The sequence below is a fragment of the Sphaeramia orbicularis genome, chromosome 12, assembly GCF_902148855.1.
Source record: "Sphaeramia orbicularis chromosome 12, fSphaOr1.1, whole genome shotgun sequence".
Classification (NCBI taxonomy): Eukaryota; Metazoa; Chordata; class Actinopteri; order Kurtiformes; family Apogonidae; genus Sphaeramia; species Sphaeramia orbicularis.
Window position 1 is genome coordinate 42,753,897 of NC_043968.1, and position 27,482 is coordinate 42,781,378.

The 27,482-nt window shown below is 39.3% G+C and overlaps 1 protein-coding gene and 1 pseudogene across 3 annotated transcripts; both read left to right on the forward strand.

The window, feature by feature from the left end:
- Window positions 1-292: 292 nt before the first annotated feature.
- Window positions 293-26,098, forward strand: LOC115430358 (sodium- and chloride-dependent betaine transporter-like). Of its 3 annotated transcripts, none has more exons than XM_030150330.1 (16): window positions 293-420; window positions 10,987-11,179; window positions 11,445-11,579; window positions 12,490-12,630; window positions 12,762-12,876; window positions 13,194-13,244; window positions 14,034-14,163; window positions 14,757-14,891; window positions 19,792-19,895; window positions 19,981-20,105; window positions 21,246-21,358; window positions 21,443-21,580; window positions 21,853-21,955; window positions 23,510-23,610; window positions 24,800-24,949; window positions 25,058-26,098. In XM_030150330.1, exons 2-16 carry the CDS (start codon window positions 10,999-11,001, stop codon window positions 25,217-25,219), a joined length of 1,884 nt encoding a protein of 627 aa, XP_030006190.1. In that variant the 5' UTR covers window positions 293-420; window positions 10,987-10,998; the 3' UTR covers window positions 25,220-26,098. The 3 variants fall into 3 exon arrangements, with proteins under 3 accessions (XP_030006190.1, XP_030006191.1, XP_030006192.1); XM_030150331.1 differs by lacking the exon at window positions 293-420 and adding an exon at window positions 505-718; XM_030150332.1 differs by lacking the exon at window positions 293-420 and adding an exon at window positions 2,710-2,754.
- LOC115430372 (uncharacterized) lies at window positions 3,190-6,228 on the forward strand (annotated as a pseudogene).
- Window positions 26,099-27,482: the final 1,384 nt, after the last annotated feature.

Sequence of the window (27,482 nt, forward strand, 5' to 3'; positions counted from 1 at the left end):
TTTTACTTAAATGTTTTATTGCATTTTTGTTCTCTGCTGTGGACAAGAGTTTCACAGCTTTACAAAAAAAGAAAAGAAAAAAGCCTGTCCACTATAAAAAAAACATTCCACAAAAATAAATAAATAAATACATACATATTAAAAATCTGGGGAAAAATATTGCAATATGCTGTTTCTAATCAAGGCAGTTATTTAATGTGAAAAAAAAAAAGGAAAAGAAAAGAAAAGCCTGTTTTATGAAGGCATTGCTGCAGATCATGTGCGTGGAGGGGATGGAGGGGGGTGGGTTCATTTGTTTAGAGTCAGAGTGTGGGGTATCGTTCTGGACCATGTACTCCAAGACACACCCTTAGGAAGAACAGAGCTTTTCTTCAAATCTCCATCGGTCAGTCAAGGAATTTTTATCCTGCAAACTCACGGGTGAGTGGTGCATTCAGATTATTAGGCTGCTTGGAACAAGTAACGCGAGCTCAAGTTAATCGTGTAAACTTGAATAATTCTCTACATGGCATCTTGTGCAGTCTATTGATGCAATGTGTTTGCCATTAGCGCTCAACACAAGTCGTTTGTAGTACATAGTCCATCTTAAAGTCGAAAGATTATATATTTTACAATTACCATTCGAAATAAAACTGCAATTATTTAATACTTATGTATACAACATAAGGGGCTTCTTTCTCCTAGGATAGTAACGAATCGGATTCCCGAAAAATTCCAAGTGAGTAACAAGGACAGATGCTTTTTCCTTTATAATGTTAAAAGTTTAGTGCGTGAGCAGAACGTGTTTTATTTCTGATCACAGGTTTATATCAGGTGGGACATGCGTGATCTATGCAGCTTTTCCCTACAGTCATGTCTAAAGGAAAAGAGACACGTTTTCCATCTGATGATTTAGCTGCACAATAGAAGTGTAATATTTTGGAAATAATTATTACTATACATACCTCAGGGTGTCATATACCTATTGAAATTAGAGCAAGGTACTACATCTATCATATTTATTGTTGTTTTAGATCATTAACTTATCAAAAATACACACATAGAACAAAAAACAAAAGTCAGCCCAGTGCATAACGAGGGTTAGAGTTAAATGATCTTGCTTGTTCTCTAGTTAAGTGTGACATCATGGATTCAGTCAATAGTCTGTGTTTAATGTTACTTCTTAATTTTGTATTTGATGTATTTTGATATATGCAAGTTTCCATCACCAATGTTTAACCTTCGATATATTGTGATTTTAAATGTTTTAAGCACTGTTTATGTCCCTGGTCTATTTATAGCAGTGTATTACTTTACTTTGTGCTCAACTGTGTGTTGACATAAATTATTAGTTTATTAACCCTCTGCTGAAATTGACAGTACAAATAAATGACTGACAAATGAAACTCTAAGTATGAAAATGTACACCACATAAAAGCCTTATTTTATATCATGGGGAACTATAGAGAGCTGAAGTTCCACCCCTTCTGATTTGCCCATGGGGCTTTATTTAAAAAAAAAAAAAAAAAGAAAAAAGAATGAATTATGCCATCATTTTTGCATATGATGTTTGTCAGTTTAAGTGATAACTCCACATGTCAAGAAAGTCGCAGTTTGTTATATCCAACTATCCAAGCATTAGACTGTGATTATGGGTCAATGATGTGACGCCTACTTTTTCTATCCAACTTAATTTTTTCTGTTGGAAAAAAACAAAAAATACATAAAAAGATAGCATGTATGTCTTATATCTTCCGCATATATTGACCCACTCTAACGTCTCCAAACATTTTAGTTATTGGTGATTTTTCTGCTATCTGAAGTGTCAAAACATCATTTGGGTGACCGTCTTGACTTCTATTTGGACAACCAGTTTAAAATCACTTTAACTCAATTAAAATATATCCCTTGCCCTATTTGGCATAATTTCTAGCATGTTTTGCATTCATTGACAACATTATGAAGCATTTGCACATATATTTCCATCATAAAATACAAACGAATGTTGTCCGAATATGTTCATTTCATGAAATATCATCCGGAGTGACCATCTAGAAAACACAATTTTGGGACTTTTATTTTGAAACCACCTCAAGAACAGGATATTGCATTCACCAGACACATCTGAGGGACCCAGTGAAACATCTGGAAGGTTAGTAAGTTTTTCTCATATTTGCAAATAAATCCGCTTTTTAACTGCTGTAATGTACTACCCACTTTTGGATATCATGTATGGCGACCACCCCAAAATTGCGAATAATAAGTTTGATCTGCAAAGCTATATTTTGATGATAAATTTGATTGTGACATGTCATAAGAAGTTGCTAGCTAGGTTTTCTGTAGCTAATGGTTAGCCTGTATTATTTATCATGTGGGGTGACCACTGCTGAATGTTTTACATGATAGATATATGTCCTGTATTTGTAGAGTCTGTATATTTATGTTTTATACATGATCTATATGCATAAAGTTCATTGTTTAAGCATAACTCTTTGTATACTTTAACATATTTTTTCTAAATTCAGTCATTTTACTTTCCTATTTAGGATTAAACATTTATTTTTGATTATTGTACAATCTTATAAGAGAAATGTAAAAATTGTATAGCATGAAATTCCATTTAGGTAGCTGTATATGTATTGGTCATGTTTAATTAGTTTACCCTAATTTCTAGATGGCACCATTAACAAGCAAAGAGAAGACAGCTCGCTATAGCAGAACACACAACTCAGATCCTGCAGCAAGGGCAGAATATTTTGCCAGGAAAAGAGAAAGGTAAAAAAAAACACTCTAGATTACATGCAGCATATCTTATATATTTGAGAGGGGGGGGGGGTGAGCACCCCAGTGGGACAGATACAAGGTTAACGAACAACAGCAATGGACAAAGGTTGACGAGTACAGAGTGTTGTTTTTGTGGAAAGATCTGCAAGAATGAGAGAGGTCTAAAGATCCACCAAACAAAGACAAAATGCAAGGAGTGATCACAACCACCACAATGCACAGGTCTAGTGCCTGGTGTGACAGAGGAGGAGCAGGGCCCAGAATCACCCCACAGAGTCCAGAGCCTCCAAGTGGGATCAGCAGTCCCTTCGAGCAGGCTGCCTGAGAAGAGGAGGATCAAGTGGCCTCAAGCCTCAAAAACAGCAGAGTGGCAGAGGTTTGTTGAGGGGGTGGACGCAGTGTTGGAGGCAACAGCCAAAGGTGACGTAGAGAGGAGACTGCAAACTATGACAACCATTATAGTGAGCATGGCTGTAGAGAGGTTTGGAGCTGAGGAGGAAAGGGGAGCAAGGCAGCCCTGTGTCAAGAACCAGCAGGCAGTTAAAATACACAACTTCAGGAGAGAGCTGAAGGCTTTGACCAGACAGCACAAGGAGGCAAGAAGAGCGAGTACCTCTAGCAGAGCTCTGGGCCATGCACAGGAAGAAGCTCCTTATCCTGCACAGATCAGAGTATCATAGGAGGCAGTGCAGAGAAAGGGCTTGGAAACGCACTGCCTTCATTAACAACCCCTTTGCTTTCACCAGAGAAGTCCTTGAGCAGAGACGTAGTGGACATCTAAACTACTCAGAGGAAGAAGTCGACCAATACCTCCACAACATCTTCAGTGACCCCACCAGAGACCAAGACCTAGGACAGTGTGCCGTTGTGATAAGACCACCAGAGCTGGTGGAGTCCTTCAATCTGAGGGAACCACTCCTGAAAGAAGTCCAGCATGTGGTGAAGAAAGCTGGGCCCAGGTCTGCACCAGGACCAACCGGAACTTCCTACAAGGTCTACAAGCACTGTCCCAGGTTGCTGCACCGGCTTTGGAAGATCTTCAAGGTTATATGGTGAAGAAGGAAAACGGCACAACAGTGGGGATTCGCTGAGGGAGTGTTGATCCCTAAAGAGGAGGACTCCAAGGAGATCAGCCAGTTTAGAATTATATCATTGCTCAGTGTGGAGGGGAAGATTTTCTTCAGCATTGTTGCTAAGCGGCTGGCGGACTTCTTTCTCAAGAATGGGTACATTGACACTTCTGTGCAGAAAGGCAGAGTCCCTGGTGTGCCGTGGTGCGTAGAGCACACAGGTGTGGTCACACAGCTCCTTAGAGAAGCAAGGGAGAACAAGGGAGACCTGGTAGTGCTCTGGTTAGATCTGGCCAGTGCCTATGGCTCAATGCCCCACAAGCTGGTGTCAGCGACTCTGGAGAGGCATCATGTTCCAGCCACAGTAAAAGACCTTTTTTGTGATCTGGCGCTATATAAATAAAATTTGATTGATTGAGTGATTTAATTGGTTTTCCCCTGTAAGTCGCTTTGGAAAAAGCGTCTGCCAAATGCGTAAACATAAACACATAAACATAAACATAAACCTCATTTATGATTATTACAGCCAGCTCAGCCTGAGAGTCTCAGCAGGGCCAATAACATCCGAGTGGCACTGGCTAGAGGTGGGAATCAACACAGGCTGCACCATCTCAGTTATCTTGTTTGCTGCGACAATGAACATGCTGGTAAAATCCACTAAGCCAGAGTGCAGAGGCCCTAAGTCCAGGTCTGGGACGTGACAACCACTGATCCGTGCCTTCATGGACGGCCTGACAGTGACCACTGAGTCTGTGCCTGGAGCAAGATGGATCTTGAGTGGGCTTGAGAGGGTGATGGGTTGGGCTAGCATGTCTTTCAAGCCAACAAAGTCAAGATCCTTGGTCCTAAAGAAGGGCACAGTGGCTGAGAAGTTCCAGTTTTCTTTGTCAGGAACACCTATCCCCAACATCTCTGAGAAGCCTGTGAGGACTCTTTGGGTAGCTCTTTGACAGCAGCCTCAGAGATAGAGCTTCCATTAAGAACACCTGCGAGGAGTTAGAGGGTTGGCTGAAGAGCATTGACAGGACAGGCCTACCAGGAAAATTCAAAGTGTGGATTTACCAGCATGGGATTCTGCCTGGGATCCTGTGACCCCTGCACCTCTATGAGTTCCTGATCTCCACTATTACAGACCTGGAGAGAAGAGTCAGCCACTACGTGAGAAGATGGCTGGGCCTACCACGGAGCTTGAGCAACATTGCTCTCTATGTAAACAGCTGAAAACTATCACTCCCCCTCAAATCCACTGAGGAGGAGTTCAAGGTCTTGTGAGTGAGAGAGGTGCTGCAGCTGCGGGAATTGGTGGACCCGAAAGTCTTGGGGGAAGGGGTAGCAGTCAAGACCGGAAGGAAATGGAAAGTGGAGGTAGCAGTGGACCAAGCAGAATCCCATTTGGGCCATGGTGTCTTGGTGGGGACTGTAGCCAGAGGAAGGGCTGGGAGCCATTACAGTCCCCCGCTATGACAAAGGACAGGGGAAGGAGCGAAGGCAACTGGTCCAGAGTGAGGTGAGAGCAGCTGTGGAGGAGGAGCAGTCCAGTAGACCTGTGGGGATGAGACAGCAGGGTGCCTGGACCAGAGGGGAACAAGCTGGGGAGAGAAAGATCACTTGGACTGACCTCTGGCGAGCAGAGCCACACCACATCAAGTTCCTTGTCCAGGCCATCTACGACCTTCTCCCCAGCTCATCCAACCTGCACTGCTGGGGGCTGGCTGAATCAACATCATGCCCCCTTTGCCAGAGGAGGGGGACCCTCGAGCACATCTTGAGTTGCTTCCCAAAAGCTCCTGGAGAAGGCCATTACCGCTGGCATGACCAGGTGCTTAAGACCATGGCAGACACCATTTGTTGCGCTGTTGCCACCTGTCAGTGGGCCCAACCCAGGAAGCAGACCATTAGCTTCATTAGAGCGGGAGAGAAGCCAAGAACAGCCTCTGAAACATCAGGGCTTCTCAACACTGCACAGGACTGGCAGCTGTCAGTTGACCTAGGCAGGCAACTGAAGTTCCCCCAGCATGTAGCCAAGACCACCCTTAGACCTGACATCATTTTGGTGTCAGAGACAACAAAGAACGTTGTAATGCTGGAGTTAACGGTGCCATGGGAGGAGCGGATGGAGGAGGCATCCGAGTGCAAGCGGGACAAGTATCAGGACTTGGTCAGCGACTGCCACAGACAAGGCTGGAAAGCCAGGTGCTTGCCTGTGGAAGTAGGGTGCAGAGGCTTTGCAGGTCAGTCTCTCTGCAGGGCCTGCACTGTACTCAGCATCACAGGCGTAAGGAGGAGGAGAGCCATATCGAATAGCACAGAGGCGGCAGAGAAAGCCTCTAGATGGCTCTGGATAAAGAGAGCCAATCCGTGGGTGAGCTGCCAGGGCACATGCTGAGGCCTGATCAACCTCGGTAGGGTTGCCTGAGTGAGGGTGTCTGATGTTTGAGAGACCCGAAACACCCAATGACCTCAGGATACATCACTGATGATGTGCCCTGGCTTAGCATCAGAAGATGTATCATTTTAACAGTATTTCAAACTTTCACCTGGTAACCTGGCCATTAAGTCTGGTAAAAGTGCACATGTTAATCCCGTGGTCCTGGCCGCTCCATTTAAATATGTATATTCTCTGAGATATTCTGGCGTGGATGCTGTCTGTTTTAATCAGTTCAGTGATTCCTCTTGTATCTCGCCCTGTGGTAATGTGGAATCTGTCGATAATGGCAGTTTAGAGCTGTCTGATTTTTTTGTGTTTCTGTCAGATGGTCATGTGTCTCTAGTAGGCAGTGATGTTCAGATTCCAGTGAAAGTCGCAACTGGTGCGCGCGACACTGGTGTATCTCATTCATTTATTGTCGACTCTGTGATGCCATTTTCTAACTGTACAGTCACTGGGGATTATTTTCTGATTCAGGGAATGGGGTTGATGGTGTTACCTGGTCCAGTTCATAAACTGCAGTTCAGTTGCGGTTTGGTTGAGGGAGAAGTGAAGATGGCCGTGCGTTCTGCTCTGCCTATTCAAGGCATACACATTATCCCTGTCAATGATCTGCCTGGTGACCATGTGTGGGCTGATGCTCCCACTTCAGTTGTGACTTCTCCATCTGTCCCTGAAACACCTGATCAGAAGGTGCAGGAAGTGCCTGATGTGTTTCCAGTGTCTGTAGCCACTCGCACTCAGTGTGAGAAATCGGTTAAGGTCAGAGCAGTGTGGCGAGTACATTGACATCTGTAATGGTTCTATACCTGGCTCACAATTGTATAGTTCCTGCAGTGATCTGGAGCCTCATGTATAAAGACTTGTGTGGATTTCATACTGAAACCTGGTGTACGCTTACATCCAGAAAACTCTGTACGCCCAAAAAAATCCAGATGAATAAAACTGAGCACACGCCTGAATCCAAGCACATTTCCTTTATACATCCCAATCAGCGTGGAATTGACCGTATATGTTATAGTACCTGACTCCTCCCTCTCCACGCCCCCATTTAAATATGCAAATTAGTATAAACGGGGCCTGCAGGTGGGATTCCCTTTGGGATTCCTGTCTGTGCATGAACAGCTGATGACGTCAAGGTGGACATGAAGCGAAGGACTGTTACCCACCAGCACAGCGTGGCCAAAACAGGTGGGTAGTGAGTCCCAGTGGGACAGTCTAAAATACTTGATGTAAAAAAGCTTAACGTAGCTTAATGTCTGAAAACAGTGATCAGTCATCACCAAATTATGCATGGACATCTCTAATCATGTCCCTTTCGCCTCTCCAAAAATCAAAACCATGAGATTGGTGATGATTGATTGCAGTTTTCAGACATTAAGTTCCGTTAAGCTTTTTTACATTAAGCGTTTTAGAGTGTCCCATCCCACCCTCATGTCACACTCCGTAGGATTTGTCCAGCCTCTCTGGCATCAGCCAATCCTGTGGTCCACCAACAGCCAGCTGCTGATGCCTGTCCGACAGCTGTGTCCTCACCTATGTTCACCTGAGTCACAAGAGGACATTATGAGGGCTACCGACTTATTTATGTTCTCACGGACATTAATACTACATTAAATACATTTACCAACAAGTGAAGATTGTGTCATTGTATCTTTATATGGGGCAACAGCAGGAGGCCAAACCTACACTTGCTGCTCCTGCTGTTGAGTTGTGTCCATTAAACGATTTACCCATTCTGTACAACGACGGTGAGGCCCTTTCTTTTTTTTTTTTTTTTTTTTTTTTTCTGGGTGGGGGGGGGTGACGACCCCACACCCTTTGGGCTCAAAGAGTCACTGTGTTTTGCAGGTGGAGCCACATTAGTCTCTGATAGTGTCCACCTGTCCCAAGTGGTCCACCTATTTAAACAGCACAGCATGGCTGTTCAGTCTCTGGTTTGGTCTGAATCCTGCCCTGTTCTGGTCTGGGCCACGTGGCCCTGCTCGTCTCGACTGGCTTCATCTGTTTCTTTTTATTCTGTTTTGGTTTCGTTTGAGTTAATGTAAATCACTGTTTGACTTTTTACCACCTCGTCCATCTCCATCTTTGTAACAGTCTAAGAGCTGGGTTGTGACACATCCATGCATCTATGTTGGTGTTAAACGTTTATTGACTCTAGAAATAGTTTTGTTTCACTCCATACATACAACTCTGTTTACTTTTAAACTGAAATTGTTTATCCCTGTCCAATGTGACTACCAGGGTCCACAAAAGTGATGCTACTTAACCCTCCTTCATTTGTAAAATGTTTGTTCTTGAACAAGTTCCTGAAGCATGTAATGTGTGTTGCACTTTAACTTTTTAAATGTTTATATTCTTATCATTTGTGACATTTGAATGTTGAATTGTTGAAATGTATGAATAAAAGTGTGTTCAGTTTTCTTTCATCTGAACTGTATTGTGTACATTTTAGATAGACTTTTAACTACATGTGGTTTTCTCCTCATTTGGGGTGACCCGCTGTCATGTGGGGTAACCAACGACTGACAATAACTGTACTAAATTCAAAACAGAATATCCATTAGTTTGGCTCACATATTAATCAATGGTATACTATGGTTAAGTGGATACTATCTGTACACATTTTAAATCAGTTTTATGGGTTTTAGAGCAAAAATGGGTGTTGTAACTGCAATACGAGGGAGACACTGCCATTATAGAATAAACTTATAAAATCATGGATTACAGAAAATGAAAGGGCACACAAGCCTGTCCTTCTTAAGCTGTTTATTTAATTACTGATACTTGTTGGCATTGTAACGGTACAGAAAAAATTTGGTTTGGTACGTTTTTGATACAGCAGTCTTCAGTTCAATACATTTTCGATATGTTTTCGGTACAGTGAAGGAGCCCAGTGAAGGGGAATGTACAGGGTGCGCTCTGTAACTAAAGAAAACTGAAAGTGAAACTTATGGCTCCCACACTGTCCATGCGCTCTGTCTGTGGAGTTTGAGGTTTCATAGTCGAGTGTACCAATTTCCTTCATTTCTCATGACAATTTCCTACATTTACATCATCCTACACTGTGTGACACTTAGCATGCATACACAGAGTCTTTGGTCGTAAAAAATTGGGCTTTGCGCAGATGTGTCCGGCAAATGTCCCCTCTGCTTTGAGTTTGCCTCGAGTACGCACAGACGTCCGCAGAGTCAAGTACACCCGACTCTGTGGGAGCCTTTAACATGCTTCGAACGTCCGACCTGGCTTCTGTGCCTCTGTTGTACTCTCTGTTCTAATGTTTACCCCCTCTTATCGGCACCCCAGCTTAAGAATAAAGTGTTTGTTTTTGTTTACAGAGGTGCTGAGAATTCAGCAGCAGCGCAAGGTTTGTGTGGAAACTTAAGGCGAGTGTGTGCGTTCTTCACATAGGCTACATGTATTCAGTACACCTCTGTATTGTATCAAAGCAGTTCGGTACAAACGAGTGCACCGTTACACCCCTAATACTTGTTAAACTATTCGTAATGTTGAAGAAATATATTATTTTGAGATAAATTTCGGTCACTCCAAATTACTTTTTTTAACACTGTGTCCTATTAATTCAACTTTAAAAACACTAAAATCTCTCAATTTGGGTTTTTGCATAAATGTATGTGTACATTACATTCCAAACGTTTGAATAATGGTCATATATATCCTTATTTTAAAAAATTGGCCTATTCAAAAGTCTTATCCGTCAATGACCCTTGTACGTAGTAACATATAAAAACTACAAAGTCTCTCTCCATAATTTGTTTTGAGTTGCCCAACACGTCTCTGCTGCCTCAGAATGACTAGACTTGCAGTGATCTCCACCTGTTTTAATCTTGTTTCACATAACTCTTGAAGACAGAGGTGAAATACACCAAGGTAATGTCCATTTTGGTGTTATTAATCTATGTTACGTGAATTAAGAGATACAGTCCACTGAGCTGATTAACACAAAACTAGTTGCTACTTTAGTATCTTTACACCAAATGGTGACTTTGTTGCTAATCTTTTAAATGAACAAATATGGCATGTGTAAATGGTGGCACAACAGGATCTAATAATTATTTAGTTTGTTTGTCTTTTACCACTGGTCATAATGTTTTCAAAATCTCTGTAAAGCTTTGGTTTGGCAGATCCAGGGGAAACAGGCTCTTGTTAGCCACTCGTTTATGTTTGTCAGGGACAAAGATTATTTTCTCTCATTTGTTTCAGAATTGTAACTTCACTTATGAACTTTATTCACTTCCTTTGCACTTTTTCATCACATGGAAAGTGGTAGAATGACCCACTGGATGTTTTGATGGATTCAGGGACATAGTTCTTCAGCGTATTGGATACAGACTACAGTATTTACTGCAGACAGAGTGAATTCTCCATGGGAAGGTAAATCCTGTCCCCATAGAAATGCAAGTTCTGATGGATTGGAGATTGTAAAATATAGTTTCTTGTTTTGTGTTCACACGATTATTCTGTGATTACCTAAATAAATAAAACGGCAAGCTCATTTTACCCACTCTACTGTTCTTTACAGATCTACTTGCCCTGTCGTCCCCTTCTCTTTAAACATCCTTTCCACACTTCCTCATTTAATAGCCATTAGGAGTTTGTTGGTTTTGTTTTCTTTTGACAAATATCTAAATAGAGGGGACCATAGAGCAATGTAGACTGACATTATCTTCATTTCTCTTGTGTTTGTTATGTGTGTATACAAAGGACTCAGAGACCATGAGTGAGGAAACAGTCACTGTTGGTGACTCCCAGCCAGATAAACGGCATCAGCAGGAAGAGGTCCCATCAAGGGGAAGATGGGCCAACAACAGGGAGTTCATTCTCACCATGGCAGGAGAAATTGTTGGCCTTGGGAATATTTGGCGTTTCCCCTACTTGTGCTATAAGAATGGAGGAGGTGGGACACAATATTTTTGACGTTCTTTACATTAAATAATTGCCTTGATTGGAAACGGCATCATGATACAGTTTTTCTTCAAATATATCTTTTTTTGGTGGAATGTCCTTTGCAGTGGACAGCATTTTTGTTCTTTTTTTAAAGTAAAGCTGTTAGACTCTTGTCCCCTACAGAGGACAAAAATGCATTGCCGCGTCTCAGGAGGATATGAAATGACTGCATTTCATTACATATACTAAAACTCCTAAATTGACTCTCTTTGCAGGTGCCTTCCTCATCCCGTACTTTTTTTTCCTCTTTTTCTGTGGCATTCCGCTTTTCTTCCTGGAGACGGCGCTGGGCCAGTACACCAGTGAGGGTGGAATTACAGCCTGGCAGAAGATTTGTCCCATGTTTGAGGGTAAACACATGTCTCAAACATACATTACACAGTAATCAGACAAACAGAGACATGTGTTTTGTCCTTGTAAAATAATATTTTTTCAAATGTAACTCAAATTTATAAGGTACTTTATGATGTGTGTATGTTACCTTGCCAAAGTACTTCTACAGGAGCATAGGGGCACTCATATACCGTGGTGCCTAAAATTATTAGAACACTTGGCATATTTAAGAGGTTTCATCTGTGTTTTTTGTTTTTGAATTGGCCCTTAAAATACCCATAAATCTGATGAAATATCTACATAGTCATCATTATGCTCTATATACCATAGAATAGAGCCATCAAAAGGAAATTATAAATCATTTTCATTACAAAAATCAAGTTAAGAATATTTCACTGTCAATGTCACGCAATCATTTTCCCTCACAGAAGCCAAATTCTTTTGTCAGGTGGGAATGTGGTTAAATTAATGGTGATGGTGAGTCTTAGGGGCACAGCTGTGTGATTCTTTAGAATGTACAAGGTCAATTCTGCTCATTATATAAACATTAAAGTTAAAAGTGGATTTAAAAAGGTAGGACTCACTTCATCTGATATTTGTTGTGTTCAGAGCAACCATTTGCATGTTTCATGAGCATTATGGAAATAAATCATGTTTTAGAGGCAAAAAGATCACTCTTTTCAGATCTTTCAGGTGTTCTAATATTTTCCCATCACTGTAGCTCCCTTATAAAACTGTAAAAAGTGTAAGTGAAAATACCATTGTTGTAATGAGTGCTGGCTGCTGACTGTGTATGTTTAAGTTTAAAATAACTGTAACACAGGTTACATATATGTTTGTTGAGACAGGGAGTCCATCCAGGACAGCAGCTGCTATATCAGAAAATGACAACAAACAGAAACTCTTAAAACCATCTGTGTCTTTCAGGGGTGGGCATCGCATCCCAAGTGATGGTGACTTATGGGAACATCTACTACATAGTCATTTTGGCCTGGGGTATTTTATACCTGATCAGCTCCTTCAAAAGCCCTGTGCCATGGTCCACATGTGAGAATGCATGGAATACTTGTAAGGCACTCTTTAGCTTGTCACTATGTTCTATTTTCATGCCCTTTTTTGTCAAGAGGATCTTTAAAATACATTTTGAAAACCACCACATGCAACTCACATTTTCTTTTGCTTTCTTCCTAAACTGTTAGTCAATTGCCACACTCGTCCAAGCATGTACGCCAACCCCCATCTCTTTAACCCCAACTTCAACTGGTCGTTCCTACACAACTTCACGTCATATGATTACAATGACATCGGTGATATGTAAGTCACATCTTTATTATCAAGCTGCTTTACTGTCATGATTAAGAATTATTTGATGCATAATGAGATAATGGTAAGAAACATAGGATTAGTCTTGTCCTCCATATATAAGGTAGGACATAGCTATTTTGTTTTATTTGTTTGAAGCAGGAAGTTAAGACATAATGTTTTTTTTATTACCTGACTTTGACAAATGAAGAGCTTAAAAGTATTCCAGTAAATCCACAAAAAATGTAATAAAAACAACAGTGACGGTGATTGAAATCTTTTCAATGAAGTTTGTTATTTTACCTGTGCATGTTTCTCTCTTTTTCAAGAAATACAACTGAAGTATTGATGGGGTCTAGTCCGGAAGCTGAGTTCTGGACGTGAGAAACTCACACACTTACACACTTGTCTTATTTATACATGATAAACTTTGACATTTGTTGTTACACTCCCATGTGTGCTAGTCTTTGGGTGGAACATTCCTCATCATAAGCTCCTAATGTTTCCCAGATGTAAGGAGGCCATCTTTACTTGGTCAAGCTGTTGAATGAGTGTGATGTTAATGAGTGAAAAACAAAAGGTGAAGCAGGGCCACCCAAACACAACACACAGCACGAATGTGAGCTAGCTCTGCACTCAAGTGAATGAAACTTCCAACTTTGATATTAATTTGTTTCTAGTTCTGGTCTATTAGATTTCTGACTTTTACTTGCATGTCTTGACATTTCAAAGTATGAATGTTACTTTTCACATGATAATAATCCCATTTGGTGTGAGAGTACATATTGTGAAATGTTCCAGACAATTTCACTGCAGTGCCTGCATTCAATAAAAACAATATGTGCTCCTTCTTATCTTTGTAAATACAAACAAAAGCTTTCCAAAATAAATTTAGACAGGTTTTCAAGTATACATTTGTTAAGATTAAATTTGGCCTTTTTTGCAGTATATGAACTTTATCTAGCTGAAAATATTTACTGAAGAAATGCCTTTGAAGCATTATTTCCATACTGTTTATACACATCAGTATGAAGTTGTGCTTATTTACAGTATGATTTAAACCTCGTTCTCATTGTAAACAAAAAGTGTTGTATGGATTCTACATCTGTACATTAATTATTAACATGCATTACTTGCATTTGTTTTTGCATGATTGCTTGTCTTTACAGTCATCGTGTGTTACAAATGTCAGGAGACAGGTTCTTTGGTAACTTAAACTGGGACCTGTCTTTGTGCCTCCTCCTTGCCTGGATTATATGTTACTTCTGCATCTGGAAGGGGGTCAAATCCATAGGAAAGGCAAGTATTTTACAAATATTATAGATGTCACAGTTCCCTAATCTACAGTTGCTTTTGTGTTTAGCTCTCCCATTCCTTTTACCTACTTTTACATATGTATTTGGTAAAGATTTGATCAAATGAAATAATTTAGTGTTACTCTTTATAGATAGTATATCAGTCAGAATATCATCAGTATCTACAGTATCAAAAATCATTACATCCACAACATGATCTGGAAACAAATGCATGCATTTTATGTAATTCTAATTCCAGAAAATGATTATCAGTCAATTTCCTGTCCTTCATCGCTTTCTTTACTTAATCAGTGTGACATGTTGAATTTTCTCAGCCCACAGTTCATTTTCATGTGCTGTAAAACAGATTCAGAGTCACGCTTGTGTACTTGCTACTCTGGCAGACATCGCTGCTTGTTGTCAAGATAATTTTAAAAGGACCAAAGAACATGTGTTATTAAAAATGTGTTGTAATAAATGTATGTGTTGTCACAAACATCCAAAGATGACCTAATTCAAAGCATTACACATATAAATAATGTAAAATTGTAAAGGCATAGAGGTGTTAATATACGCTAAATATGTGCTTTATTGTAGGTGGTGCATTTCACTGCTATATTCCCCTACCTGTTGCTTTTCATCCTCTTTGTCCGTGGGGTGACACTTCCAGGAGCTGGGGAAGGAATAAAATATTATTTCATGCCTGACATCAGCAGGATCGGTGATCCACATGTAAGAGACTATTTTTATCAGATGTTTTTGTTTTTTTTTTGTTTTTTTTACAAGAATCATTTTTATTTCTGAATACAATATCACAAACAGAACACAGAGAAGAGCAATTTTGACTAAATGTCACAGACATATGACACTTAGCTGTAAACAGTTTCCAAACACAAGCTCAGTCTTCACAACAAATTAGAACATGTATTTCTTTAGTTCCTGTGACTTTTCTTCTTTTTTAGGTCTGTCTGTGTTTAAAAGGAAGAACACAATATGCTGCGCTTCTTATTTCTCTTCCCTTCTACTTTTTTTTTCTGCCTTCACACTTGTTTCCGGCCTTATTAAGCGTCTTTACAAGGAAAACATACCAAGATCCTTTTCAATAAGAACTTTGCCAAAGACAGATTTCCCCTTGAGTATACAGCAACATCAACGCAGAACAGAAAGAACAGTGCTGTTCACAGTGGATTTTCAACACATTTTGAGGTTTTATGTTCCTAACAAAAGAAGCCAGTGTAACTTTTTTGAACTGGAACTAAGCCACTAATCAGCCAATGCAAATAATCAAATCTGGCAAGAAGAAATTGTCTTGTATTAATAGAAAAAACAAAGGAGTAGGAAAAGTGCCCTCCATAGGGCAGCTTGAAATTAATTAGAAACCTTCACAGATGTAATGTGTGTCTTCACTTGGAAACAGATGGTGAATTACGGATGAGTTGCACAATAACAGCATTGATTGTAGTCAGCAACAACGGCTTTAAAAGGGTTTCACTGTCTTCCTCTTGACACTTTACATAGTGATTTGCAGCTACAGGGGTCTAGGAGCCAGAGGGTAACACCGTTAAGCACATGGGGTCATTTCCCCTTCCTCTATATATTTGCATTTGTGTTAAAGCTGCAGAGCTGGATAGTTTTTTGGCATTGGGGCAAAAAATGAACCTTTACCTTTCAGCGTGTTGTAATTCAATATGCTAAGCTATGCTATGCTTTTGTTAATTTCAGGTGTGGGGCTGAATAGGTGATTGACAATTGCAATTACTCATATGTGACTTTACTCCATGGCTTTACATAAAAGCTTGAAAAAGTGGCTTCTCTTTTTTAAACAGAGTCAGGACATTGGTCTCCATCTGTCTTTATTATTAGGGTGTGTCTGAAAAGTAAAACAAAAAAAAATCCTTCTCTCTACTTTTCCCAATCGCTTTTCCTGGATCTTTGTGGAAAATGCCTTAGTGTTTGGGAAAGATGAAAAGGAGAATCCAGTATGACTCAGGAGGAGATATGGCATTGAAAAGAATGCAGTATTGAAAGAATGCAGCTGTACTTAAATTAGACACGTTATGTCGGTCAGTCATGGTGAAACTGTAATGTTTTGAAGATGCACTAAAAGTAAACATATGCTGGATGCTTCCCCTGGTTCTTACTGTGCTATTTAATGCAGAGCATTCACAAAAAAGGAGCACTACATCAAATGGATAAAATTTGTGTTTATTTATAACAGATTGAAATGGATGTTTGTGATGATGATCAGGATGGCGACTCTGGCGACGTAGATGATCGAGAGGCTGCGGTGTGGGGAAGGCCTCTTTAGGGGTTTACTGTAGCTCTCAGGCTGTTTTAACCCCCTGTTACCTAAAGACAAGAAAACAAACAGAACAGGGAGCTAGGGAAGGGCATGGAAGTGAGAACAACCTGGAGTGTAGGGCAGGGAGGTGTTGGGCATATGACAGGAAGGGTAGTGTTTGAGGTGTGTTCCTGCTCCTGGTAAGATCATCTGAAATAAACGTGAACATTGCGGTAAAAATTTGACTTGATTTCAAGGGTTGGAACAGAAGTTGGTGTAAATAAAGGATATAGTGTTTCTACTAGTCTTTCAGGGTCATTGTCCTGTCCATTCCTCTTTGTAAATATGATTCCTGAATCAGCACAATCATATCAAAATGCTAAATCTATGCAAAATCAGCCTAAAGCAATATATATCATTTCCAAATTATGCATGGACATCTCTAATCATGTCCCAATATTATGAGTGCCATCTGCCTTAAGCTTTTTCCTCTTCAAAACCTTAACGTAGCTTAATGTCCCTAACTCATAATATAGGAGTTTTCCTTTTGATTTTTCGAGAAGTGATAGTGGACATGAATAGAGATGTCCATGTATAATTTGGTGATGATCGACTGCTGTTTTCGGACATTAAGCTACGTTAAGCTTTTTCTCTATAATGTGCTCCTATGGAGAGGAAAAGGCTTAATGTGGACAACATCCATAAAGTTGGGGTTTTCCTTTTGATTTTTGCAGAGGTGAAAGTGGGCATGACCAGAGATGTCCACACGAACTTTGGTGATGATTGATCACTGATCTCAGATATTAAGCTACTTTTTTTTTACATTAAGCGTTTTAGAATGCCCTGCTACAACTGCTTGATCTTCCTCTTCTTTGTCTTGCAGCTGTAGCTGTAGAAATTTCAATGTTGTGGGCATTATTGCCATCTTGAATGCGATCATCATGACACAGGACTTTTAGAGTACATGGCCACTGTTTATACCAATGTAAATATTCTGAAACAGCACAAGATCTTCCTACCAATGATTTGAGAGTGCTGTGAGTTGTACATAGGGGTCCCATATGGCCACCTTACGACAAAAAAATTCATGAAGTAGCCGAATATGACGTAGGAAGGTCCCAAGGCACCCTTACGAAGGACGTGACAACTGTACGGTCTTTGTATGACACAAAATCACGTCATTTTCTCACGGAGGTTTCAAGTATCTCTTGCAATTTGAACGGCAGCTGTACCAACTTCATAAGATGGCTGTAAGAAATGAATGCTCCCTCCATGAATGTCTACGAACTCCAGATTTCATACAAACTGGGAGATTCTAATGAACTCATCATTGTTAAGAATCTTTGTGACCGAGGCCTTAGTCTTTTTTGTAGCCCTTACTTTCCTACTGTCATCAGACTCAAACAGCTAACAGGAGTTTGTAACCATGAGCTACTATTGTTTGCACTACATGTAACTATTCTTACCTGTTTACATCTTTAATTTACACACATAGTTGCACAATTTACTGTATTGCACTGTATGTTTTTTATTCTGTTTTTTTAATCTATTTATAGTTTTTTTCCATTCTGTGCACAGCAATGCAAGAATTTCATTATACAGGGATATATATATAGTCATATCTGCATATGACTTTAAATGCTTTGAATCTTGAATTTCTATTTCAGCTGAAGATCCAGTTCACAATTCACCGTTTAATTTTACTAAGGCGTTTGAAGGTGACTGATGGAACCAGAAAATTATCAATGATTTAACTCCAGTCTGTGAAGATCTAACTCATGCAAGCTAACCATGTTCTGCTGCATTAACTTCACATTTTACACCAAGTGTTTAAAGTACAAAACATCTCATCATATTAGACAGTTTTGGCATTGGATAAAATTGTGTGTTCTGTCATGGTGATTGCTGTTTTCATGAACAGTTGGGTTGTCCGATGGTGCCACTGCACTGAATTATGGGACAGCACTCCATTTCTTGGGTAAAGATGGTCCAGTATATCCAATGCTGACAACGATACTAAAAGCACTGACGCTCTTTTCCTTTGTATTCACAGAACTCAGACAGCTCTTATCATGGGTGACACTCACACTTCCAGGTCACTTCACTCTATTAGGAACTTTCTGAAGCTAAAAGGATGATTCAGAAAAAAAAAACTTTACTTTTTTGATTTGGGACTAAAGAAGAGAGCTGTAGAGGGAAGGTGTGTATTTTCAGATTCTGGCATTTTCCTCCTGATTTCAGCACATGCAGCTTACAGTTCATGGAAGTTTTTTTTTTTTTTTTTTCATAAAAATTCACAATTATCTAGTGTTATGGTCAGGTCAGTTTTTGTTGTCCTTATCTGTTTTTTGTCTGTTTGACTGGATTCCCGAGTGATGATCTCAGTTTGAGCCAATTCATTTTTTGAACGACATAGAGAAGAGATTGATCCAATGTGTTCGTCCCACATGTAATATCCCAGCCCCTGTAAGAGTGATTAGACCAAAGAACAACAACTCACATAGCTGGGACCCACCGTGAGAAAGCTGCTATGTAATCATGTTAGGAGGACCTGTGAGAGTCTCTTTTGGAGCAATTTCAAAAGCAGGAGAAAGCACTTAAAGGTCCGAGAACAGTGTTATGCAATGCCAGATGGGTTTTTTTTTTTACAGAGATCTGTTTCTAATGAGTCTTGTTTAACATGAGAGTGTCTGTTTTTGCCATGGAGTTAGTCATAATGTAGAGCTGGAATGCATCTGGGGTCTGTTTTTTCTGTGTGTCTCTTTGTTAATGTGTCAGATTGCGTGTGTGAGTCTCTATAGAAAGCAGGCAAGATGACGGCAAAATAAAAAAATCTCTTAACTGTCTCATAGAACTCAACAGTTTGCTCTTTGTCTTCAGTCAAATGTGGGGATCTTCTGTCAAACACTGTGGTTTCCATTTCTGACCTGAGGCAGGGAAAAATTCGGACCCAACAGGGCTAGACGAGGGGCCTATCTTTTGTTCTGGAGCTCTGCCAACTCCATCTTGTAACAGCTGAGACTCACTGCACTATAGTATGTATAATGTTCACCAGATGTTGTTAGGTCGGGTGCAGCAGACAGACATTCATGTAAAAAAACCTAACCATAGTTGTTAATCTGAATGCGCATGGATACATGGAAACTCAAGGGAGACTCATTAGAGCACATACCTCTGTCAAGATACAGTATATAAGTTTAGAAAAACTGAAAAAATATCCAGGATCCACATCTTTTTCCAGATCTGTTCCAAAATGTGACAGGTTATTGCTTGAACCATGCACCACTCATCCAATAAGTGTCATAGTTTTTACATGATCCTACTGAAATATAAATGTATTACCCTCTCTAGGTATGGTGCGATGCAGTAAGAGAGGTTTTGTTCTCCTATGCTGTGTGTCATGGTGTATTTACCGCTATGGGAAGCTACAACAAATACAACAACAACTGCTTCAGGTGAGTATCCTCACCCATAGACCTCATTACCATTTTCTGTTTTGCAGTCACATTTTTGACACTGCAAACTTGTCTTGTGTTGTAGAGATTGTTTGGCATTATGCTGTCTGAACAGTGCTACCAGTATCTTCGCTGGCTTTGCTGTGTTCTCAATATTGGGATTCATGGCTCATGATCTGGGTGCACGAATCGAAGATGTTGCTGTTTCTGGTGAGAAAATTATTATTTTATTCCAGTCTGATTATTTTATTCTCAACAGTGCAGTGTGAGGTATTTCAATGTTTAAACAACAAACTTACTTATTTTTGATGCAGTGAATGTTTTCATCAGCTGGCAACAAGTTCTACTCTCCACTAGATGGCATTAGATACACGTGTTTTACTCTGTAATTTTTTTTTACATTTTCCAACTAATTGTGTACAAATTTGACTTGTTTTCATTTTTACATTGGCCCATAAAGATGGAAACATCACACCAAAAGCATCTACTGATCTAAAATGTTTAATAACTGTTGACCCACTAATCCTGTGAATACATGTAAATAATTTAGGTAAAATACAGTTTATCATCTTTTCATGGTCCTCAGATATGACCCATTTGGACACTTCAGAGGCTCCGTAGTGAACGTGGAAACACTGTCATCTTCTGCATCATTGATTCACTAGTAAAACCCATGTAGTTTGATAAACAACAGTGGTTGTAAATGCTTGTTTTTATGTTCAGTTAATGATATATTTTGTTGAAGTCACTTTTTCCATTTTTTTTTTTTTTTTTTCTGATTTGATCAAATAACTTTTGAATTTATTCTGAGCTTTCATGAACATCTACATAATTAGTAGATTGAATGTAAGAAAATACCTGATTTAAACTGAACAATTTGAAATGCAGAGGATAATTTTATAATAGATGGTGATAAAGTACAAAGAAAAGTCATTTGGAGTTGTGACAAAAATAGTGGGCTTTAAGGGTAAAGAATTATTTTTGTTTGTTTCAGATTTTATTTCAGTACATGTTGGTGCTTTTATTTCATAGACAATATGGTAAAGATGGCAGAAAAGACTGGTGTGGGGGACAGGGGCATAACCTTTCTGTGTGGAGTTTGCATGTTCTCCCTGTGTTTGCATAGGTTCACTCGGGGTACTCCAGCTTCCTCCCACCATCCAAAGATGTGCACTAATAGGTTAATTGGTCAACGTAAATTGCCCATACTTGCCCATATGAAACGTAGCTGGAATAGGCTCCAGCACCCCAACAACCCTCTCGAGGAAAAAACGATTCAGAGGGTGAATGAATGAAAATCAAATGAAGTTATTGAAAGTAGTTTTAAAGGACTTGTGTCTCTGGTTACAGGTCTTGGGCTGGCCTTCATAGCTTTCCCAAAGGCTCTGACCTTACTTCCTGTCTCATCCTTCTGGCTGGTGCTCTTTTTTTTAATGATCCTTCTCCTTGCTCTGGACACTCATGTACGTATGTGTGGCATTATGTGCAGGGTGCCAGCATCACATTATCTACAAATACACTAATCTGTCTTAGTTGTGTGCTCACAGTTTGTGTGTGTAGAGAGTTTGGCCACAGCGATCACAGACCTGTTCCCACATTTTCTGAGAAGGCCTGGCAGAAGAGAGATTTTGGTTCTCGTCATCGCTGTTGTCTCCTTCTTGTTGGGTCTACCATTCGTCACTCAGGTAAGAAAACCACAAGAAGAGAATAGTCTTTGATGGGTTAAGATGATAATACAATGTTCAAAATCTGCTATAAAAGCAAACAGGGTTTCCCTTTGGGCTCCAACTTTTTCCCTGAGAATGTGGAGGATATAGGTGCAGAAAAAAGTTAATGATGGATGGATGGATGGATGGATGGATGGCACCACTGGTTAATACTGTTTTAATCATATGCTAACACTGCTCCATGTGAAAAAGTTGTCACAACTTGGTTTTTACTTTTGTTCATGTTTCAGAATGGGATCTTGTTCTTTTATATTATTGATTCATATGGCTCCAGTTCAATCAGTCTCCTGTTCATTGCCATTTTTGAGACCGTAGTCATTGGCTGGGTGTATGGTAAGTTTTGGACATGCAGCTGTTATCATTGCAATGAATATAGTGTTGACTATTTAGCTAACTGGCACTGGTATGTATATGTATGTATATTACATGTAGTTTGTTATCCAGCCAGTGATTACAATACTAGTGCACTGCAATTGTGGTCACCACCAAAAGGAATCATATTATATTCTTATTACATATAGTATGTTGTCTCTTCTTGTGCAGTTGAGAGAGTCTGATTTTGTTTCAGCAGTATATTTAACATATTGTTTCTCATCTATCTGTGGTATCCCTCTGTATTAAAACATCAGTCATTTTTACACAAAAAATATGATTAATTGGGATCAAACAATAAAAAATCATGTTGTGATAAAACTGAAGCAATGGCAGGATTAGATTCCAGATTACGCTTTCAGTACATCTTGTGTTATCTACTGTAGGTTTAGATGACAAAGCCAGTGGTTTTGCTGTTGTTGTTAGTTTTTGGGCATAAATTCACCAAAGATCATTTTGTACTAAGCTGAACTTAAGCTTCCATTTCCTTCCATTTCATATAAATCATCTAAGGTCTCACCACTTCCTACACCTTCATTATCTGATTTGTCACAGGTAAATTTATAATGTGTGGGTGGAGAGTTCTTTTCCTCTGATAGTTTTCTTTATATCTCATTTCAACACACAGAGCCATTCTAACTTATATTACGATGGTACTTTTAAAAGCCTATTTCTTTTATAAAACTGTTTCATATATAGACACAAATTTGCTGAGAGGGCTGACACAAATTTTATTTGCATTCATGCAATTGCTTTCTCTTCTCAGCCACATATTCTCTCCAGTGCAGTGATCCAGAGTGAGATATTGATCAGTTTCTGCAGCTGCGTGCTCCTCCACTTTGAGTTTTTTTAGCATCCTTTTGGCCTCTCTTCCTCTTCAAAGTGTGGGCTCTGTGCTGTGTGTGTGATACTCACCCAGTTTTAAAGGAGGGCACTCATTCTCCTCCTCCACATTGATGTAGTTAGTTTTGTAGATGACTCTGTCATTCCTCAGCCATGTTTATTGTCCTAACACTTCTAAGCTTGACAATGAATTCTAATATTTCACATTTACAAAAGATTAGTGGGGGGGTGTTGTATCATATGGCAGGTCATTCACTTTACACACCTCATTGGCTTCCTCCTTATCATTTAATATCTCTCATTCTTTCCATAGTTCTTCTCCTTGCCATTTTAACAGCTCAAGGAAGTCAGCTATCTTTTGTTCATTTCCTTTACTACCTTTCCTTTCTATTCTCTTGCACACCACAACTGTCTTTCACTTTGTCTTCACTTGAACCTCCCCACTTTCCTGAGTCTTGTTTTCTATTATTGTTGGTATGAGAGTTGTATTTAGCTATATCACTACCCCATAAACACAGCATTTTAATACCACTAAATGTCACAGACCTGAGGTTTGAAAATCAGTGTGTTTTCAGTCAATGAACCTGCACTTTGATTGTGTTCCTTGTCAGAAAATGTTAAACTATCTCACTCCCTATGATTGAATAACTATTCATCTCTATGACTTTGCAGGTGCCGACCGTTTCTATGACAACATTGAGGACATGATAGGATATGCACCATTCCGTGTGCTGAAGTACTGCTGGTTGTTTGTCACACCACTCATCTGTGGGGTGAGTGACTCACACCTGGGTCACATTTCTCTTATTTGATTCATGTGCTCTGTCATCTTCTCTGTTTGATTCATCTACTCTGTTTGTTAATAAACATTTCCTGTCATGTTTTCATTTGTACTCATAACATTATGCTTTATGTACATTGTAAGCACCGGTCTCTTGCTGCCATTCATCATCCCTTGTCTTTACCTCATCTTGTTTCTCTCCTGGACTTTCATCTGTGTTCAGTGCCTCTGATGTTTTATTTTGCCACCTGAATGATTATATTTAAGCTTATATATTGGAGATGAGAGGACAAACTGTCTTTACCTGACAATATAGAAAACACATTTCACTGCAGGCAAGATCAATACTATGAGAAACAGCATTATATTCATTCAGTATATATTCACAATGTGAGATGGTGAATGAGCAACTAAAGCCATTAATGTTACATATAACTTAAGTCCTGTCCAGACTTTGTCCAGGCTTTGGCAAACTGGACTTAAAGGGGTCATATTTTGCTAAACCCACTTTTATTAGTCTTTGGTACATTTATTTGTGCATTTGGACCCTAATAGTTCAAAAAGTTTGAATTTGAACCCTCCAGTTGCTGCAAAGCTATCTTTATATTCATTTTGGTAAAAATCGAGTGGATTTCTACAATACGTTTTAATTCCTGCTTAATTTGTTACATCTATAATTAGTTACATCACGACATTTGCACATAGAAGATCAAGACTTTCGACAAACATTTCTCCGAGTATGCCATAATTGTTTGTCAGCGGAGCGGTTGTAGTCCATACTGAAAATATGTCCAAACTTTGAGCTGATTTGAGTTGTTGGTTGTTTTAACAAACACAAGTGGTTGAACGGGACAGAGCAGCACAGCCAACAACCTGGAGGGGGTGGGGCATGAAGTGGGTCATTTGCATTTAAAGAGCCAGCACTCAAAATGACCTTTCTGGTGTCATTACTCCGAAATAGGGTTGAAGATGGACCTGTGGAGTTGAATTAATGAAGAATTCAGACCCAAGCATAGCATTTACAGTTGATGTAGACCTCTGGGAAATGTTTTAAAATGCATAATTCCATTTTAAAAAGCAAAATATCACTCCTTTAAGTTTCCTAAAGCCTTTCACTTTTTAAACAGATGAACACTTTTTTTTAAATGTTTATGATCTATGTTTCTTATTTTGTCTGACAGATTACTCTCCTGTATGAGCTGGCAACTATGCAGCCTTATTTTCCTATGACTGGCTATGTACTTGAACCCTGGGGTCGTGGATTGGCTGCTTTGTTTGTCCTCACACCACTGATATGCATCCCATTATTTATTTTTCGCTCACTGTGTAAGGTAAGTCCAACAGCATAATTTATTAAAAGCTCTAAAATCGTTTAGTGTAATAATTTGTTGTAAGTGTTTCATACCTGTCTTTAATTGCATTCTACTCCTTATAATCAGAATTCCAAAACCATGACCACGCCGTCCAGTGATTTGCGTCAGGCTCAACCGCACAAGCCAGTGCTCACACTGTGTGAGTATATTGTCTTTAAGGCACAGGTGCAGCCAAAAAAGAATGTGGAGAGGAACAACGAGAAGATGGAAATGGAAGAACCAGTCTGATGATAGCTATAGCAAGGACAGCATGTGATAGGATGAGCAAGAGACTCTATCGTCTAGAAAACTGTGAGAAAAATGTATGTTGTCTTTTTTTATGTCAGTTCTTCTCTGTTTTAAAAATAAAGTTACAAAAAATAGAATACATAACATCCAACTTTACATACTCACTTGTTTGTATACGTGTATAACCATACATACTCCTGAAACTGTCTTATAGCATTAACACAGGGCAGATTTTAGTCCCTGCAATAATGTAGCTGCATTTCTACATTATAATATCTCTTTAACTTAGTGAACACAAATAAAACTTACTAACATTGTTCTATTTTGTCTTTATCCAACCAACCTAGACTGATATTTTATCTTTTATCTTCTTTTTAAATAATGCATTAAGTGAGTATAACTCTCAATGTGTATGAGTAATATTGTGGATTATTGTGGCACTTCCATTTCTGCCTGTATTGATCTCTAAAAAACAGGATAAACATTCAATACAAACTCAGCCTGACCTGCTCAGTTCGGTTCTTACTGATTCTAACAGTCTGCATTGTTTCGATTGGGTTTGAGGGGGGAAAAAAAATACTGTTTTCCCATTTTGTGTGTGTGTGTGTTCGTGTGTGTGTGTGTGTGTGTGTGTGTCTGTCCTACCATTTTTTTAATGCATGAAAAAGACGTGTTACATATTCATGGTTAAAATTAACAAGCAGGATATGCTTATTGCATGTGTGATGTCACAGGATATGTGTGATTGTTGAACTTGAACAAAGTCGGTCATCTGTGTAATGTGAACCGGCATTCAATTAACACACAATTCCACTCAGTTATCTCACCTCTGACTACACAAAGTAAACCTAAACCCTGAATTACTCCAACCCTCAGAGTGAAAAAGCCATTAAGTCATGTGGCTCAAACTGTGTCATAAATCTTATAAATAATGCTGTTTTTTTTTTAAATATAAGGATGAAAATAAGAAGAGAATTGTCTGTGGTCTTCATAAAGTTTAATGGTCTTCAAATAATAAAGCATACTCATCTGAATATGACGACTCACTTTCTGGCTGTTTGTTGCCTGAGGGCAGATACAGAACCATAGGTTAAGTGGTGCAACACTTCCAGTATTTATAATTAGCCTGTACCCAGCAGCCCTTACATAACCAATCACTAACCAGTTGACACTCTCTTCCATGAATACAAACAGTTCAGCTGATAGATAAGTTATGTCAGTGAAATAAGAGGCCAGTAGGACTTTACAATCTGCCATATCAACAGCAACCATATAACACTTCTTTGAAAAAATACAGCTTTTTGCAAATTGATTGTTTACATTTATGCTAAAATGAATAGAAATTTAAAACATGCAGTTTGTCTTTCAGTGTTTTTGGTTTTGCACTCAGTAATTAACTGGCAAATCTGAGCATGCTACATTGAGTTAATTGTGCTGCATCATTAGCTTACTTCACTAATGAGCTGGGATCTTCCCCAAATGATATCCTGCCTTCTTATTCCCTTCCTTCATTCTGTCTAATAAAAGGCAAAGAGAAAGAGAGAAGAGTGATGCCAACATGGCAGGAGACAAAATTAACATATGAAAAATGGGCCTGTAAAAAACTGTGAAGATATTTCAGGACTGGAGGGATGGCGATTCTATTAAGTTTAATGTGGGAGGAAGAATATGGAGTGTAAATCAACATTTGGCTGCTGTAAATATGGAAACTGAAGTTAACAAAGATACACATATTTTCCAAAAGCTGGGAGTAAAAAAACAAAAAAAGCCCCAAATGATTAGTGGCTTTGTTAATTTAGTTTGAATCATGATTTGTGTGTGTGTGTATGTCTTGCAAAATCATTTATGCTTTGACTGACTTGTGGAGGTGGAGTGGACAGATTGGTTGGGGAGATCTGGCTCATAGGGGCTGCCTGGCTTACAAGTTCTGAGAAGCAAGTGGCCTCCAGCCAATCCCCTTCTTTTGCATGACTCTCCCACCTCTTAGTTTCTTTGACTGAGTTTGATTTGCCAAAAGTTTACAGTCTCCCCTCTTTATTCAGGCTCAATGCAGGATGTGAAAACAACTTATTTGTGCACAAGAGCAGGAAAGAAAAAGATGGAGATGTAACTGCACTCATTCCTTAGTACTATGTTTAATTTAAAACTAAGTTTGAGCTTTTTAATGGCCACAGAGAGGGTATAGCTTATCACTTTGTTTCTTTATTAGATTCATCTCTCACTGAAAACATGGAATTAAAAACACTGCTGCATGGACATGCAT

Coding starts and splice junctions, on each gene's coding strand:
- LOC115430358 (XM_030150330.1), top strand. CDS start 10,999: ATGAGTGAGGAAACAGTCACTGTTGGTGACTCCCAGCCAGATAAACGG. Junction 11,180..11,444: donor GTGCTATAAGAATGGAGGAG/GTGGGACACAAT, acceptor CTCTCTTTGCAG/GTGCCTTCCTCATCCCGTAC. Junction 21,956..23,509: donor AGTCATTGGCTGGGTGTATG/GTAAGTTTTGGA, acceptor ATGACTTTGCAG/GTGCCGACCGTTTCTATGAC.